Below are 18072 nucleotides of genomic sequence, written 5' to 3' on the forward strand. Positions count from 1 at the left end.
CTCAGGCCCGTCACCGAAGCCAGAGACCAGAATCTCGAGTGCGGTAGTCGCCTTCGATGATGGCGGAGGGAGCGACGATGCGGCAGAAAGTGGCATGGGCGTCGTTCCAGTGCTTGCCGCGGATGAGACAGTCGACTTCGCGTGCTGCGTCGCCGGTGTCGCGGGCGTAGAGGGCCTTGGCGACCCAGATCCAGGCCTCAGGAAGTTGGAGGTCTGAGACAAGATAGTGCCATGCCGGGTCGACGGAGCCATCGGCAGCGAGGGGCTCGGGGAGCTGGGCGGCGGAGCGGGCAAGAGTCTCTTGCACAGCGCGTTTGCGGTCGTTGGCTTGGGAAAGGTGTAGAAGGACGAACAAGGCCTGATTGAGATCTCCGCTTGCACTCAGTTCTGAAGCAAAGTCCCAGACGAGGTGGTCAGCCTGGTGCTGATTGACTGTGATGGCAGAGCTTTGTCCGACAGTCGCAGCGAGGACATGGTGAAGCTGGAAGGAGAGACGGTTCGAGAGTTGGTCACCGGAGAGGGTCTCAGGGAGGAGAGCAGCGGGGAATTCGATAGGCTGGGTCTTCAGACCCTGGGTGGCAGAGTAGGCCTTGAGTAGAACCCAAAGCGGGGACTCACGACCAAGGGTATCAGAGCCAGGCTGGGGGACAGCGCGGGTACTAGCTTCGTGCGAGGGATGAGGGAAGGCCTGTTCCTGGCCGGTAGCCAGGTCCTTAAGAAATTTGGAAACAGCAGCCTCAATGGGCTCATCTTCAGTAGTGCAGTACCACAGGCGAAGACCAAAGGCTTGGAACCAATCGAGATTGAAGCGCTCGGTGAAGCCGAAACTGGAGGCACGGTCCTCAAGGGCAACGCCGGTCTTGCCTTCACTGCGGAGAGCATTTCCTGCAACCAGTTCGTAGAGAGCGCGCACAGGCTCACTCATTTCCGAAAGCACATTGTTCTGGCGCCACATGTCAATCTGATTCGCGATGTCGGTTCGGGAGGTAGCATCGCGGCCAATCTGTGCCACCACAGTAGCCAGGTGTGGGTTTTGACTCTCCACCAGCGTAGTACACGCTTCTTGAACCCGGTGAGCACACATCAAATGCACAGCGCGCTCGACAGGTGAGCGGATCATATCGAGGTTGGGGTTCTTCTCGCGGATGATGCCCTCCCAGAGACGAGTTAGACGATCCTTCTTGATACGATGGGCGAACTTTTGCTGAAGTTTTGGTGGAACACCAGCTGAAATGTCATCTTCGATATCGTCATTGAAAAGGATGTTGAGAAGCTGCCACATTAAGGTCTCATCCTCAGATTGAGAACGGCTGGAAGGAGACAGAGGGAACTGCCAAAGCTCGGGACTGGCCATACGAACGAGAGGGGTGCCATCGACGCGTTGGATGGTGGATTGTTGTCGCTGGACGTCAAGCATTTCCTTCGACTATTTGTGATCAGTGTCAAGTCCGAATGAAAAGGGCAGAGAAATGTAGACAAACCTCGCTAGTTTTCTTGTAAGTCATAATCGCAACGTCTCCTCCTTCACTGAAAACAGTGAACTTTTCTTGCCAGGTCTGGGACACCTCCGAAATAGTTTCCTGCATGTCGGTCTTCCCGCAGACAAGAGAGTCCTGAGGACCCCAGCGCGGCTTGAAAGAGTCGTGGAAGGCAGCGTCGATCTCGGTCATTTGAGTTGCATCACCAGCGAAGGTTTTGGGTTGCTTGTTGTAGGGCCACTGTAGGAAAGAAGAGGAAGATTTAGCTCAGTTACTGTCACATTGGGTCAACTATCTGTGGGGTGAACGTTATCGTCCTAGATACATGATGAGAGGCAACAAAGGAAATAACAAAGGAAATAGCTATCAGCATGAACATAAGAAAGGAGTTCTAACCTCAATGCCTTTAGACTGTGTCTTGGCAGGCTTCAGCGGAGACGGGGCGGCTCTCTTGCCCGGCTGTTGAAACAGAGAGTTCATCAAATCGATGCTGTTTGAGAAACCCTTCTTGGGAGAAGCCGTCGCAGTGTTTGTGGGAGAGTCGTCAACAAGGTTACGATCCATGAAGGCATTCGCCTGCATTTCACGCAACGCATCGCGGTTCTGCTTGCGAGGGCTGATGGTGCGCTGCAACTGCTCGGCCCAGTCGCCACTGAGATCAAGCTGAGGCTTAACAGGGCTTCCAAAGTGTCTCATAGGTTGAGTGGTCTCCATGGCACCGTTGGTACCCTGGTAGTGGTCCCGCTCCACGGTACGATGAGGAGTAGGAAAGGCACCAGCCATATCCATTTCATCTGCCTCATCTGATCCAACTACCGAATCGCCAGATTGTTGGCTTTCGGTGACGACGTCGTCGTCTTGCTCAGTAGTCGAACCCGTGGAGCCTTCCTCTAAAAAAGACTCAGTCTCGCCGTCGGAAAGCATGTCATCATCCTCCGCAGCCGTGGCCTGGCTACCGAAAGAGCCGGGAACAATCTTGCGCTTCTTGAAGTCAAACGTATCATCATCAACACCGACCATGGAACCAACGAAAGACTCATCGATCGAGAAAGTGGTGGACTGCTCGAAGCTCGCGGGGTGATCGGATTGGGCCTTGGGAGTAGGATGGTCAGGGCCGGCGGCACTCATAGTGCTTTGGTCAAGACTCTCACCTTCCTCGTCCTCATCATAGTCAAGTCCGTAGGTAGTGAAGTGAGGAACCTTGAAGACCCAGGTACCGGTCTCAGTCTCGTAGTTGATGAACTCAGTATCGCCGACCTTCTGGAGACGATCAATATGCTTATCGAAGAGGGGACCGCTGGTGACAGGGGAGTTGCTCTTCCTGTCTCTGCCACGGGGCCATGAGTTCTCGATGCGCAGAGTAGAGGGCACGTTCAGTCCCTTGCCCATGGGAGGCTTGATGGACTCATCGGGGTAAACGGTAATCTTGCGAAGCCCGATGTTGACGATGTTATCGAACAAGTGATCCACGTCAGTGGTGCTCAAATCAACCTCGCCATTGAAAGTAACGGATCCGCAGTTCTGACGTCCGACAGTGAAGTCGACAACGTGCTTCAGCTGCTCGCGGCTCATCTTGCTAAGTGTAGCGCGGGAAGGCTCCATCCAGTACTCACCGGGCTTCGGGTCACCGCCAGGAATGAAGGTCAGGCGCTTGACAGTAGCACCGTTGGTAGTAGCTGGACCATTCTCAGGGACAATAGCGAGATCCCGGCTGACAGACTCCATTTCAGGACGACCAGATGCAGTGACATCAACGCCGTTCAGACTACCGCTCTTGCGGACAGAGCGAAGGAAGCCGAGCTCCTCAGGAGTGGGCTCGGGGCTCTTGGGCTCGACGGGAACGACCTCGCCACCAGTGGGACCAGGAGAGGTGGAATCAAAGCTGACCTTCTTCTTCAACTTGTCTGGATCATCTCCGTTGGTGATGGGTGCAGGGTTGCTAGCAGGCTTTTCGAAGAGATCGGATCTCAGGTTGCGGTTGATAGTAAGGCGCTTCAAGCCGCTTCCACTGCGGGTGCTACCCGACTGCAACGCACCGGGAGAAAGGACGCTGCTGGACTCCGGGTCAAAGGTATTGCGAAGGTTGCTGGTGGAATAGCTCTTGCTGAAGGAGCGACCCATACTGCCACCATTGAGGCTGCCACGGAGACTGTTGCTACCGCTACCCAACAGGCTGTTGCCCAAGCCAGATGGAGTGCCGGTGACGCTAGATGGAGAGCCGTAGGTAGAATAAGAGAAACCATATCCACGCTTGGGGGGCGTAATAAGACGGTTGGCAGCAGTCGAGGTGACCTTGTACATGGGCAACGGAGCTCGCTGCTTCTGTCTCATGCTAGAAGACAATGGGGTCGCCAGGGGACCAGGAGCAGCGGCATTTGGTGCAGGAAGACCAGAGAAGATCGACTGACTTCCGTAAGGGTTTCCGTCGAGGAGCGATGCCTGGAAGCTTCCAGGGGCAGGCTGAGACTGTTGTCCAGACTGTGAGTTTCCAAGGAGACTGCCGCCGAGGCCACCAGTCTGCTGTTGTTGACTCTGACCGCCGCCGAACATTGAGCCGCCAGTAGCAGTGGTGCTCTGACCGCCACCGAACAGGCTACCTCCAGTGCCACTGTTTCCGAAGAGACCACCAGGCTTTTGCTGTTGCTGCTGCTGGGTCTGGTTGTTGCCGAACAAACCACCGCCAGCACCAGTGCTTTGCTGAGGCTGGGTGTTACCAAAGCCCCCGAATGCGCTTCCAGTGGTGTTACCAGTGGATGAGAAGAGACCACCAGGCTTTGGTTGCTGCTGGTTCTGTGTGCCAAACAGCCCCCCGCCAGTGCCGCTTTGCTGCTGCTGAGGCTGTGAGCCGAAGAGGCCACCTCCCTGCTGCTGAGGCTGTTGCTGCTGGGTGTTACCAAACAGCCCGCCGGTACCTGTACTGCCGGTAGCACCGCCTAGGAGGCCAGTGCCAGTTGACGGCTGCTGGGTGCTCGCGCCGAAGCCACCACCGCCGAACAGTCCTTTGTTTTGCGTCTGATTCTGGTTCTGTTGGTTTGCGCCGCCAAAGCCGCCGAAGGCACTTGTTCCTTGCTGCTGGGTGTTTGCGCCGCCGAAGGGGGATGCAGTAGCAGTCGAAGCTCCGAATGGATTTGCGGCACTGGTAGTTTGGGTATTTCCGAATCCACCGAACCCACCGGTTCCAGTTGCTGCACCACCGAAGGCCGGCTTAGCCTGCTGATTGGTGTTGCCGAAGAGAGAGCTGCCAGTGTTGCCGAAAGCTCCTCCAGTTCCGGTACCAGTGCCAGCATTGGCTCCGAACCCGCCGGTGGTCTGGGTATTTCCGAACATGCCACCTCCGGAAGTGGCTGCAGGGGCAGCAGTGTTAGAGGTGCCGAACAGCGAGGTTGTTGGCTTAGCTGCTCCGAACAAGGGGTTGGGGTTACTGGCTCCGAATCCTGTGCCGGCGGTTGGGGTTGACCCGAAGGCAGATGGTGCGCTTGTAGCAGCACCGCCGAATGGAGTGGTGCTTGCACCAAATGCGCCGGTTGTAGTGCTTTGAGGTTGAGCGCCAAATCCACTGCCACCGAACGCAGAGTTGCCGAAGGCACCAGCTTGTCCACTTCCGTTGCCAAATCGACGTCCCTGCTGATAATCTGCTAGGCGTAATTCCTCGAAAGAGAATTTGCTGTATGGCTGTTGGAAAACGATACTTTGGTAATGGTTCGTCGCGTTCGAAGTGGTATCCTTCTCGGTGTAGGCGTTGAATGGGGTGCCGCCTGTTCCTTCGCAGGCAGCAGTACCGCCCTGGAAAGCAGAGCCGGAGGCGCCAAAGCCTGTAGCTGGGGCAGCAGTGTTGGTCGTCGATCCAAAGCCGCCAGTAGCCCCGCCGAATCCAGTGCCCGTAGCTGAAGCACCAAACCCAGTAGTTGGTTTGGCAGCACCGAAGAGTCCTCCACCCGTGTTTGTGTTTGCGTTGGCGCCGAAGCCGGTGCCAGTGGCGGATGAGCCGAATCCTGTGCTAGTACCACCGAAGCCAGTGTTGGTAGGAGTGCTTTGAGCACCTCCAAAGAGAGATCCACCGGTGGTATTGTTGGAGGCACCAAATCCGGTGGTGGTGCGGTTTTGACCGCCGAAGAGGGAATTAGGTTGAGTTTGCGTATTAGCCCCGAATCCTGAAAGAAAAGAAGAAAGGGTCAGTATATGTCAACAAACGTAAATTCAAGCAATGAAAAAGAAAAACAAGAGAACGGAAGTCCTCATGTGATCCAGCGAAAGTCCAGAAGAGTTGCAGTGTGGTCGACTCCAGTAAAATCCAGGATCACTCATTCGGAAGAAATGAGTGTGGAATCCACATGCGAGACCGGTACAAAGCTTCTGAATCGCAAGTCGATGCGATGCGATGAGGGACCTCTCAAATGAATTCGGAAGGAACAGAATCGCAAAGCTCTCGAGGATCACGTACCTCCGCCGGTGCCGGAAGACGAACCGAATCCAGTAGACGTGTTGGTTGAGCCACCAAAGGCGGGCGTAGTGCTGGCACCAAAGGCGCTAGGGGCGGAGCCAAATCCTAGATGACGGGAGTGATCGTGGTCAGAGGGACTGGGATTCAAGCTGTTTCTAGCTTTCCTTATCTTGTCGGGCTGTCGCTGGGTGTGCCGAATGGCGCGCACCATCTCGCTGTCAGAAGCACGGCGAGTCTCATATTGGTTGGGATTGCCATGTGCGCGCGGAGGACCGCCGCGGTACGACATGAGGAGCAGCAGTTGTTGTTGAGATAGAGGAAAACCGAGGATGGAAGTACGAGAGGGGACAACAAGAAGAGGTTCGAGAAAGGCAAGAGGGGGGTATATCATGGGCAGAACTAAGAGTATAAGACCTACCTCCACCAGTATTGGCATTGGCCCCGAAGCCTGTGCCTGTGCCAAAGCTGCTGCTTTGGTTGTTCTGACCGAACCCTCCACTTCCAAATCCGAAGGTCGACATTATGTCGGTTGGAAATTTTGGGTGTTCACGCAGTCATAGGTCGATTTCGAATCTGAGGCGGATGCGAAGGCGGTCGAGGATGTGGAAGGAGCGCGTGTGATGAAGACTGAGAGGGAGGAGAGGACGCGACAGAAAAGAGTTCTTTGCTGAAAGGCAAGACTGATTATGTCAGCCACGGGCCACAATACTCCGTCACGTGAGCCTCAGCTGCCTAAAGCGGCAGTCCAATGAAATGCTTCAATAGACGATACAATTGGCTTACCGCCGATATTCTTATAGAAAAATGACTCATTGATCGTGTGGGCTGTTCTAGATTGTAATTTCTGAGTCAAACTACAACTGATACGAAAATGAGCGGTATGATAAGTATTGTTGCGACAAACACGAGAACTATACAATCCGGTCTCCACCTTTGTTTCCGCCCTACAATAAAGTTATGCAGCCATCCACTGTTCCTACCAATATCGGAACAATATCTCATATCTGGTCGCAGACATCGCGTTCTAGTGTAGGATTTCTGGGTTTCGCAGTGGTTTTCGAAGACATGCAATCTATTGGTCGGCGCTAAGTACACATATTGGGGCTTTCGTTTACAATCTCTATCTATATATTATGTCTCAGATGCGTCTGTACTCCGAAGCGAGTTTAACCATGCAAATCAATATATCAAAACAATCATATTCAAATTTTCAGCCGCTAAATCCCCCAGAAAGGATGGATGATTCCAACCAATTACCAGATTAATGCATGCAGTTCTTTGGAAAAAGGATTTTACATAACAACCTCTGAAACCATCCCCTGCGAGGAAACATATACAGCAACGGAATTCATAGCCAGATTGGCTCCCGAGGTGTACGATCTGCGGATCTATAGCTCATCAAGTTGAGCAGCTGCAGGGACCGTCACATACTAAAATTTGGTCCCCTGTTTCGCCGCATGGTAGGGCATCCAATTGACGATAAACAAAGGAAGAACCCCGCCTGCCTAACAGCACTTACAGTAGAACATAAACAATGCGTCATAAGTTACCTGCCCAATCTACGGCATAAATAAGCAGAGAGCCACCTGTTTGCCCAGGTCTCCTTAAGAAAAATTCCACTAGAAACCATCTCATCCACCGGGTTTCTCATACACACCCTAGGATGGAGTTTATACCCACGACACGAAATTGCGAGAATCCTCTCTGAAAGCACACCTAGCACCCCAACCGAAATTTTCTCTACAAATACCCGGAACGCACACAGAGGGGGAACAAGCCGAAGTCGCCGATTTCGATACGTGGATTGATTGTTCAAAGAAAGCCAAAATCAAATCTAGAAGTTTTCGATGGTCAATGAAAGTAACCATCGCTATTGAGACCAGATTGGTGAATGCAGTGTCCGGGTTCTCGATGGTACCATGTAGCCGGCTTCAGGATTGGCTTGGAGATGATAATGGTAACGATTGAAGAAGGTAAGTTATGGCCTCTAACCTAGGTAAGTGTCCCTTGACTATCCTGTACTAACTAATAGACATCAATCTGGACAGTACATAACCAGATGCCTCTACAAGATGACGAACTGGCTGCTATCATATAATAGCTTCCATATCACCCAGGTAATGATCTATAGGAAGTGGCTGGGAGCGTATCCCCAGTGACCCCGTCTAGGGGCTAGCTATAAGCTATACCGTGATGACAGGAACGACTAACCGAGGCAATTCACAGGGTGTTCCATTTTATTTATCATCCTACAAGATATCCAAATATCCAAAGCAAGATACTATTCACAACGCTTCGGAGCAGATAAGGGAATCTCAAATACACACGACAGCACACATAATACCGGAAAAAAAAAAGCAAAACGAGGAAAGACCCCACGTTTCCAAGTCAGGGAAGGGGGGCAAGTCAAAGCCAGCTATCAGATCCATGGATTAACAGCTCAATTTATGATGAGAAACCTCATTTTTTTCTTCAAATGTTTCCACTAGGAAAGTTCTTCCACGTTCATTATCATCAAAATCGTAGACGTACACTTTACTTCTGGCGAGCGGCGTGGACTGTGGCGATAATTGTGTCCACGACACTGGGGTCAGAGAGCTATAGATTTGTTAGTGATTGTCCGATGAAACTATTAAGAAAAATAGTTTTTGCCGACGGCAAACTTACCGTCGAGGTATCACCAAGACTGTCCTCCTCGCCACTCAAAATCTTGCGCAGAATACGGCGCATGATCTTACCGCTGCGGGTCTTGGGGAGGTCTTCCACAACGAAGACGGCTTTGGGGGCAGCGAAGGGTCCAATGGACTTGCGTACTTGCATGGCCAGGTCCTTGCGAACCTGGTCATTTGTCTCGTTGCCTTCCTTGAGGGCAACGAAGGCGTTCACGGCCTGGCCGGTCAGCTCATCGGCGATACCGACAACAGCTGCCTCGGCAACCATGGCTATTCACAGTTAGCTTGGGCTCGGTGGGTATGTGATTTTGTGGTGTACTTACGGTGCTCGAGGAGGGCGGCCTCAATCTCGGCGGTGGACAGACGGTGGCCGGAAACGTTGACAACATCATCGACACGGCCACGGATCCAGTAGTAGCCGTCGTGGTCACGGCCAGCACCATCTCCAGTGAACTAGTACCTGTTAGTCTGATTGCTCTGATTGCTCTGATGTCAGAGTGCAGATACTTACGTAGTAACCCTTGTAGACATTCAGGTAAGTGTCCATGTAACGCTTGTGGGCTCCCCACACAGTGCGGGCCATACTGGGCCACGGCTGCTTGAAGGCAAGGACACCCTCAACATCGTTGCCAAGGATCTCCTCTCCGGAGACAGGGTCAATAATGGCGGGCTCGATACCGAAGAAGGGCAACGAAGCACTACCGGGCTTGGTGGGGGTGATACCACCAAGAGGAGTGATAACGTTTGAACCGGTCTCGGTTTGCCAGTATGTCTACAGTCACAAAATTAGCCATTATCCAAAGTTTGCAGGGGCAAGAGACGAACGTCGCAGATGTGAGCTTCTTCCTTTCCGACGGCCTCGAAGTACCACTTCCAGACCTCTGCGGCAATGGGCTCTCCGACGGAACCAAGCACACGCAGGCTCTTCATCTTGTGGTGGATGTGCTCATTACCAGCGCGCTTCAGCAGACGCAAGGCGGTAGGGGCAACGTAGAACTGGGTGACATCGTACTTGTCGATGACATCCCAGTAGCGGGAGAAGTTAGGGTACGCGGGGGTACTTTCGAACACCACGGTGGCGCAACCCAAAAGAAGAGGAGCATAAACAACGTAAGTGTGTCCGGTAATCCAACCGACATCACCACCGCAGAAGTAGCGGTCATCGTCGTGGATATCGAACACGTATTTTCCGGTCATCGCGGCACCGAGGAGGTAGCCAGCAGTGGTGTGCATGACACCCTTGGGCTTGCCGGTGGAGCCAGAGGTATAGAGAAGGAACAGAGGATCCTCGGAGTTGACGGGCTCGGGGGCGAGATAGTTGGGGTACTTCTCGACCTCCTCGTGCCACCAGATATCACGGCCGGGGGTCCAGGGGACCTCGGCGCCAGTGCGCTTGTAGACAAGAACCGTTGTGACGTCGGGGCACTGTTTCATGGCCTCGTCGACGATGCGCTTTGTGCCAATGACCTTACCACCGCGCTTACCCTCGTCAGAGGTGATGACTACCTTGGAGGAAGCGTCGAGGACACGGTCACGGAGAGAGTCTGAGGAGAAACCGGCGAAGACAACGGAGTGCACAGCGCCGATACGCGAACAGGCAAGGAACGCAATGACGGCCTCGGGAATCATGGGGAGGTAGATTCCGACGGTGTCACCCTTCTTGACACCGCGCTCCTTGAGAGTCCACGCGACGCGGGAGACCTCGCGCATGAGCTCACCGTATGTGATCGTGCGGCCCTCATTAGGCTCGTCGGCCTCGTAGATAATGGCTATCTTGTCGGGGTTCTTAAGAGCGTGGCGGTCCACACAGTTGTATGAGGCGTTCAGACGACCCTCGACGAACCAGGCGTTGTCGCCATTTTCGAAAGAGCCGTGGTGTGTGGTCTCAAAGTCCCTGTCGAAGGTGAGGAGTTCCCGGGCCATGCGGGCCCAGAAAGTGTCGGGACTCTGGATTGATTCATCGTAGAGCTTTTGGTACTCGGCCATGTCCTTGATGTGGGTTCCGGTAGGGTGCTTCTCGTGGAATGCCTTGGGCACGTGGAAGGTGTCGACCTCGTGGGCCTCGAGCACCTACACTAATTGTTAGCCAACTCTGCGAGCAACGCCCAGATTGAGATCAAGGACACTTACCACGGCGGGCTTGGGCGGCGCAACTGGGCCGTCCGACATGATTGCGATTCTCCGGTGTGTATAAGGAGAATTCTGATGAGGGTTAAAACTGAAGGAGAGAGTAAGGGAAAGAGAAGCTTACGAGGGGGTATAATAAGTCCAGAAAGAAAAGAGACCGAGAGCGGGGGATGAGCCATTATGTATTTCCCCGGGTGGAGCATTTCCTAATCCGGCATGAGCCGCTTTACAGTAAAATACCACTCTGGCTATTTCACCTGCACTTGCTGACACTCTGCTTCTGGTCCATTCTAACTATTCTTAACTATTACTCTTACTTTTGCCCTTACTTCCCTTAATACAATACAATATTCAACGTATGCCAAGGCTTGGGTTTGGGTTCGGTCATGCGGGGGTTGACATCCTTCCGTTGCTCCGGGGAAGTGCCCCTCCACGAAAATCATGTCTGCCAATATTGGGTTGTGATCAACCGACCCCTGTCCCCGTATAGAACCCTTTGACCGAACCCCGCCTATGGTTGGCTTCCCGACTTGGAGGTAATACTTGTAGAAGGCGTGGGCTAGATCAGCCTTTCATGCCGTCTCGATGGTTGTGTGTACAGGTACATGTCCATCCTCATTGTTAACTTAGGTACTTCTTCCTCGGGAGATCTCCCCTGCACGATTGAGATCTCAATCTAGATGCCCCGGTGTGACATACGAGAGCTATGTCATGAGGTTTTATGATGTCAACCTTGAAGCTAAAGCTCAACCTTGGAACTGTATGTCCAACCTGGGGAGGCGGACCGATGCCCAATTGTAGATTAGTTCGGCAACCACTTTGATCTCACAATGGAAGTTTATTGATTCTTGGCACTTTACAAGCCTGCAGACAAGCCATGACAAGGTTGTGTATTTAATTCAAGTTCATTTGCACTGTGGGTAGGGTGGTTTGGATTGTGGGGAGTGTGGGACAACGCCTGTCTCGCTAATTTCTTTTTCCCCTTGTTTTTTCTCGTAGATACTATTGTATAACTTACATAAATAGTCCCGAGATAAACACATCATACCTCCCAATTTATGCTTAAATCCTCTCTCATTCCCCTGAGGTTGTGGTATCCTCCGTTGCATCCGAGTGTCACAAATATAAGTTTGACGGCGGGATCTTCGCCCCTCCCCTATTGCAACTGTAACTGCAACGCGAAGATCAGACGGCAAAGAACACACCGAGCCACTGCACCGCGCATATGCGGCAGAAATAAAAAGGTTGAACTAATGCACATTAGCTCCACCTCTCCCACTTCGTGTCCCAACAAAAAATGCGCATGCAGCCTGACCTAACCGACCTAGGTAGATAATCCAGCCCGGACGGCGTGTGTACTGTACAGCCAATACCAACGGGATGAACCCGAGGACCCCCACCATACCAAAATTCGACACCGTTGTGGGACAGCTTTGAACCGTTCTTTGAGAGGATGAGTGGCCGAGAAAAGACCGCGTTAAGTCCAGGGGGAAGAGGGTACAGAGGGGGGTGGGGGGATAAATGATGTTCCGACCCCGTCCAATGAAACAAGGGCTATCTCAGCATCCTTGCCCTGACTTTGGACTGGACAGATTCAGCATGGATCGTGGATCTTCGGAGGATCTGGAATATGGAAGTCGGAGGCCGTCGCAATGCCGGCTTGGCATGGGTAACATTCCGTCAATGGCCGATTGCGCTCGACCTTGTCGGCTTCGACCCGTGAAATATGTGAGTGGAAGCAAGACGATGGCCGTCGATTAGCATGTAGAGAGCTGGGATTGGATAGTGTCAGACACCAATCATCCAGGGGTTCTGTGAAGAAACATCTCGAAGAAGATGGCCTTGCACGGTCTGTCAGACGACGGCCTTTCTGGCGATAATAGATTAACCGCGAAGAAAGCACAGGTTCAATCTTCCAGTAGATGCAAGTCAATATCAGGCGTAGACTGTGGTATTAGCTGTGGTTACCCATATTCCCTGGGGGAAATCTCCCCGTGTTCCCAGATTGTTCAATCTCTCCAATTGAGCATCCAAACCAAGGCAGAGATGACGGATGAAGGGAGTCTGAAGCCGCGGGTAGAAGCACACACAGCCTTCATCTCCCTCGGTTCAAAAACAAAGCTTCGTCCGGCGACATTGAAGGGAATGACGTTCGAACCGATAAAATCCTTGGGACGGTCGGTTAGGGCTCGGAAAGCGCAACTTCAGAATTCGGACGAGCGGGGCGGGTGCTTGGCCCTCGGAAAGGAAACATAGTGAATTACCTACATATAGGTAGGTAATTTCCTGACTTGTCTACTTATCCTGTCGAGCGACTCGGGTTTGTAAGCCCGTAACCTGATTCGGCCCAAGTGGTTCCTTAATGTTTTGAGAAGGCGCGGGGTGTTATCAGTCGTAGTAGTCAGCTATCTATATTCACCACTAATGATAATGAAGACTTAAAATAATTAGGTCAGTATATCAATCTATTCTATTCAAAGCTGATATCAAAAATGGTCGTCAGCGACGAATTGGAAATTTCCAGCGAAGTGGTAGCTTCGATCCCCTTATCTGATAGCGTCGATCTATCGGATGAGAACAACTACCCAGAAGGAGGTCTCAAGGCCTGGTCTGTTGTTCTTGGAGCATGGTGTGCAATGGTCCCTTCGATGGGATTATTGAATAGTTTGGGGGTTCTACAAGCGTGGACGAGCACACATCAGTTGAAGGACTATTCGGAGTCGAGTATTGGTTGGATTTATGGCTCTTATGCATTCTTTCTATACATTGCCGGAGCGCAGACGGGTTTGTCAACACTCCATATCTCTGTCTTCGCAATGAGTCTTACAGTATACAGGTCCGATCTTCGATACATATGGCTCCAAGTTTGTGATCATCCCAGGGTCTATCGGGATGGTGGTTTCCATGGTGTGTTTCAGTTTCAGCGAAGGTACATTCAAATCGAAACACACGATCCAATAAGTTACAAGCACCTAACATAATCACAGAATACTACCAAATCTTCCTCTCCTTCAGCGTCCTCGGTGGCCTATCAGCCTGCACGCTCTTCACCCCAGCAATTTCAACAGTCGGCCACTGGTTCAACCTCCGCCGCGCCTGGGCAACAGGTGTAGCATGTACAGCCGGTGGAATCGGCGGAGTGATCTTCCCCCTAATAATCCTCTACGCGGCACCCAAGATCGGTTTCCCATGGGCAATCCGGATCATCGCACTGCTCTCTGCGATACTATGTGCATGTGCATGTCTATTGCTTGAGACACGGCTACCCCGAAACAAAAAAGCCGGAGCATCGGTTGATTTCCGCGCGCTGAGGGATGTCAAATATGCTTCTACGACTGCAGCTGTTTTCTTGGTTGAATTCGCGGTTTTCATACCCATTACCTATATTGCATCATATGCAATCTCTGTCGGTGTGGATGATACGATGTCCTACCTGCTAATACCATTTTTGAATGTTGGTGCTATACCGGGTCGATTCCTGCCAGGCTTGGTAGCTGATAGAGTTGGTCGTTTCAACGTGATGGTGTTGACATCGTTGCTGTGTTCGATATTGACGCTGGCTTTGTGGATGAAGGCTGGCGATGATTTGACGGCAATTATTTGTTATGCTGTTTTCTTTGGGTTTTGGAGTGGTGCTGCTATTAGTCTCACGCCTGTTTGTATTTCTCAGGTTTGTGCGACTGATGATTATGGGAAGCGGACTGGGACGACGTTTACTATTAGTAGTGTTGGGACTCTTGTTGGGATTCCCATCGCTGGGGCAATTTTGGAGCGTGATAGTGGAGGGTATGGGGGTTTGATTGTCTTTGGTGGTGTGCTTTATTTGGCGGCTACGGTTGCGTTTGTTGTTGCTCGGGGGATTTGTGCTGGATGGTCTTTGGATCTCAAGTTTTAGAGGACATAGAATAAGAGGAAAGATAAAAAGCACGATAAAAGGAATTATACAGACATGGTGGCTTTAAGCACCGTCATCATCAATGCAAGCGTTCATGTGGACAGAACTTACTCTCGGACAACTCTCATGCGACACAGACTCCACAATGGATTTAATTAGGTAACATGATCTAGCTCAGTACGACAGGGCTATGCACGAAAATTCTCATTTAGGCAGTTTGGCCCTATAGGAATGCAGCCACAAACAGCTAGACGGCCAACCACGGAGCTCGACTTGAATCGGTGAAGAGAGTTCGAATCTGAATGCCCAGGAAACATGCCCCATCCATCTTTGAACATGTAGATCGAGATATTCAACCATCCATCATGACCAGATGGTATGAGATCTACCCCGGATTATGTGGTAGTTGAAGGACTTCGCCGTCCGCCGATATTCTCCGCCGGGAATCTATACGACATGCCACGCCAGCATGCAGATCAAGTATGACGTCCCACGTCGATCTTGAGGGATTGAACATAAAAAGGTGAGTTTTCCCCAGGTTTCCAAATATTGAGAAACTCAAGGAAACATCCGAGAGTCTCTCTGTGTCGTGTCAGTTATACGTTTCAAACCGATCTCAAGCGAATCAGATCTGAACATAAAAGGTTCAAAAACAAATCGTCGCGATGTCAGGCAAAGAAATTAGCAACAGCATCAAGACAAAGGTCCGATCCATCTTGTCTACCGACAGTGACTCTAGATCGAGAATATCCAATGAATCGAGAACATATCCGTAAGGTGTTCTCTGTTAAGTGACGTCATTTCCTCTGACCTAGTCGCAGTCACTCCAGAATGACTTGTTATACTGCTCCTGCTCCTTATAACGGTATACTCTGACCTTGTGTTGCCTTGTTCGGAGATATTAACTGTTACCAGGAGATCAATGTTTTGGTTCTTGCTGCCGGGGTAAAGGGTACGCTCGGTAGGGATTTTTCGGATATCTTAGCTTCTTTTGCTTTTTCCTTTTTATATTATTTTTTATATTATTATTATCAGATATATCCAGGGTAAAAGATACCCTGTGGAATACGTCCTTAAAGCTTTTTTTTTTGGGGGGTATATGTTTTGTTTTGTACCTTCACACACTCGCTGGTCATACCGTGAGTCCACAGCACTACTGGCATGCTGTGAACGACGCAATTTTGTTTCATGACAAGGTCCGGCTTTTCCTGCTCTGTAGGTTCACTTTACCCGTATCAAGCATCTTCCCAAATGCGAAGTGTGTAGTTATGCGAGGCAAATTCTCTTGGCGGAAAGAAATTTAGGGTTTGTAGATGTTGCGGGAAGGCGCCGTTTCCCGCCATGAGCCGCCAACCGGGCTTCGGCCGTAGTCCACACCATACTTTGGCTGATAATTTCAAACATTCCGTTTACCAGTCGATTAATCTTGCCTTGTATCGATATCCACAGCTGTTCGAGGAAGGCGCTGCACAACCCATAGATTGGTCCACTTGGGCATCCCTTGATACACTGCCATTACTGACCCGGCTCTTGTACGGAGCATCTCTATATCAGCCCTGCACCTGCTGAGCCTGGCATATTTGATTATCATTCTGTCGAGCAGGCATCTTATTCTCTACAGAATGTACAGCACAAACGGCGCAACACGCGCCCTGTGCTCCAACACACGGCGATTTTCAACTGCGACTCGACTGCAAGCACTCTCAGGCCTCAAGATAAACCCCGAAAGACTATGGGATACATTACATGAGACTTGCAAATGGGGCGCTACCCATCGCTATGGCGAGTATGTATTGATATCCCTTCTTTGAACAAAGACTGTCGACCTAACGCGCCAGCAGTGGCCCAACTGACACAGGTATGGCTCGTTTAACCCTCACCGACGACGATGCCAGTGTGCGCAAGTGGTTTGCCACTGAAGTCCAGAAGCTGGGTTGCACTCTCTCCGTGGATCAGATGGGCAACATGTTCGCGCGCCAGTCAGGTCGACTGAACTCTCCTGTTCCAATGATCGCAATGGGAAGCCATTTGGATACCCAGCCTCGCGGTGGTCGATATGATGGTATCCTTGGTGTTATGGCTGCCCTGGAAGTTCTACGAACCATGAAAGAGAGCAATTTCCAGACCAATTATGATGTCGGCGTGGTTAACTGGACCAAGTATGTACTTAGCTCACCTTGTGACGCTGGGGCTCTATTCGCTAACCAAAGTTTACAGTGAGGAGGGAGCGCGCTTTCCTAAGTCCATGTGCTCCTCAGGTGTTTGGGCTGAAGCCATCCCTATCCAGAAGGCTTGGGATCTACGTGATATCCACGATCCCGACGTCACTCTTCGCTCCGAGCTTGAAAGACACGGATACCTCGGTGACATCTCTTGCTCTAGCGATCCGGCCACTGGGTACCCACTCGGAGCCCATTTCGAATTGCATATTGAACAGGGACCAATCCTGCCAGAGACTGGCCGGTCAATCGGTGTTGTTCGCGGAGCTCAAGGATACAGATGGTTGACCATGACGGTGCACGGAAAGGATGCGCACACTGGAACGACGCCTTTCAGTGCCCGTCAAGACCCATTGCTCGCATCCTCCAGGATGATTGCCATTTCCCACGATATCGCCAAGAAGCACGATGCGTTGGCGTCCACTGGAATTATAAGAGTCCCTTCCAACGCATCCACAAACACTGTCGCATCGCAAGTGACTTTCACACTTGACATTCGTCACCCGCAGGATAGTGTGGTGCACGCTGTGCAGGATGAGTGTCTCAAAGTTTTCGACGCTATTGCATCCCAGGATGGAAAGGGTGTTTCGTTCGACTGGACATTAGACACTGACTCTCCCGCTGTGGAATTCGACCACAACTGTGTGGCGTCTATTCAGGCTGCCGCAGACCAGCTCGTTGGCCGAGAGAAGTCCATGCTCATGACCAGTGGTGCAGGTCACGACACGGTCTACACTAGCAAGCACTGTCCCTCGGCAATGATCTTTGTCCCCTGCAAGGATGGAGTCAGTCACCACCCAACTGAATATTGCAGCCCGCAAGACTGGTAGGTCTTCCCACTACTTTGACTGGCATACAGAGACTAACTTTCGCAGTGCTCTCGGAACACAGGCACTTCTCGAGGCTGTTGTGCATTACGATCAATTCCGGGCAGAGAGCGAAGGACAAAAATAGTCGGTAGTGTTCTTTCGGCTTTGTAGATGTCAATTAGATTACTATGCGTGTATGGAGTATATCTTTCTTTATTTCTTCAGACATCTGGGAATCCAATCACAGTCGACCATTAAATAGTCTGGATCTAAATAGTCTCGATTTAAATAGAATTCAAGAGCGTGTATAACAACTTTGGTATCTGACATTTACGACAGTAGTTTCACTGCAGCATATTGTTACAAAATCCACCGATAAATCGAACGAAAAATACAAACTACACAGCGTTAATGTTACCAGAAGGCGCCCA

The 18072-nt window shown here is 51.4% G+C and overlaps 4 protein-coding genes across 4 annotated transcripts; 2 read left to right on the plus strand and 2 right to left on the minus strand.

The window, feature by feature from the left end:
• Positions 1–10: 10 nt before the first annotated feature.
• On the minus strand, positions 11–6440 carry N7446_011121 (uncharacterized protein; the record flags this gene model as incomplete). Its single annotated transcript, XM_058519863.1, is given in 5 exon segments — positions 11–1426; positions 1482–1718; positions 1875–5629; positions 5920–6318; positions 6338–6440. The coding sequence occupies 5 exon segments, from the start codon at positions 6438–6440 to the stop codon at positions 11–13; spliced, it is 5910 nt and encodes a 1969-aa protein (XP_058367387.1).
• A 2014-nt stretch (positions 6441–8454) lies between these two features.
• Positions 8455–10760, minus strand: N7446_011122 (acetate--CoA ligase; the record flags this gene model as incomplete). Its single annotated transcript, XM_058519864.1, has 6 exons — positions 8455–8517; positions 8587–8861; positions 8915–9044; positions 9103–9363; positions 9417–10661; positions 10722–10760. 6 exons carry the CDS (start codon positions 10758–10760, stop codon positions 8455–8457), a joined length of 2013 nt encoding a protein of 670 aa, XP_058367388.1.
• Positions 10761–13210: 2450 nt separating this feature from the next.
• N7446_011123 (putative oxalate/formate antiporter) lies at positions 13211–14613 on the plus strand (the record flags this gene model as incomplete). Its single annotated transcript, XM_058519865.1, has 3 exons — positions 13211–13502; positions 13555–13647; positions 13706–14613. The coding sequence occupies 3 exons, from the start codon at positions 13211–13213 to the stop codon at positions 14611–14613; spliced, it is 1293 nt and encodes a 430-aa protein (XP_058367389.1).
• Positions 14614–16235: 1622 nt separating this feature from the next.
• Positions 16236–17786, plus strand: N7446_011124 (M20 family metallo-hydrolase; the record flags this gene model as incomplete). Its single annotated transcript, XM_058519866.1, has 4 exons — positions 16236–16399; positions 16455–16772; positions 16831–17658; positions 17708–17786. The coding sequence occupies 4 exons, from the start codon at positions 16236–16238 to the stop codon at positions 17784–17786; spliced, it is 1389 nt and encodes a 462-aa protein (XP_058367390.1).
• Positions 17787–18072: the final 286 nt, after the last annotated feature.

Source organism: Penicillium canescens, assembly GCF_028828765.1.
Source record: "Penicillium canescens strain IBT 15451 chromosome Unknown utg000008l_segment0_segment0, whole genome shotgun sequence".
Taxonomy (NCBI): Eukaryota; Fungi; Ascomycota; class Eurotiomycetes; order Eurotiales; family Aspergillaceae; genus Penicillium; species Penicillium canescens.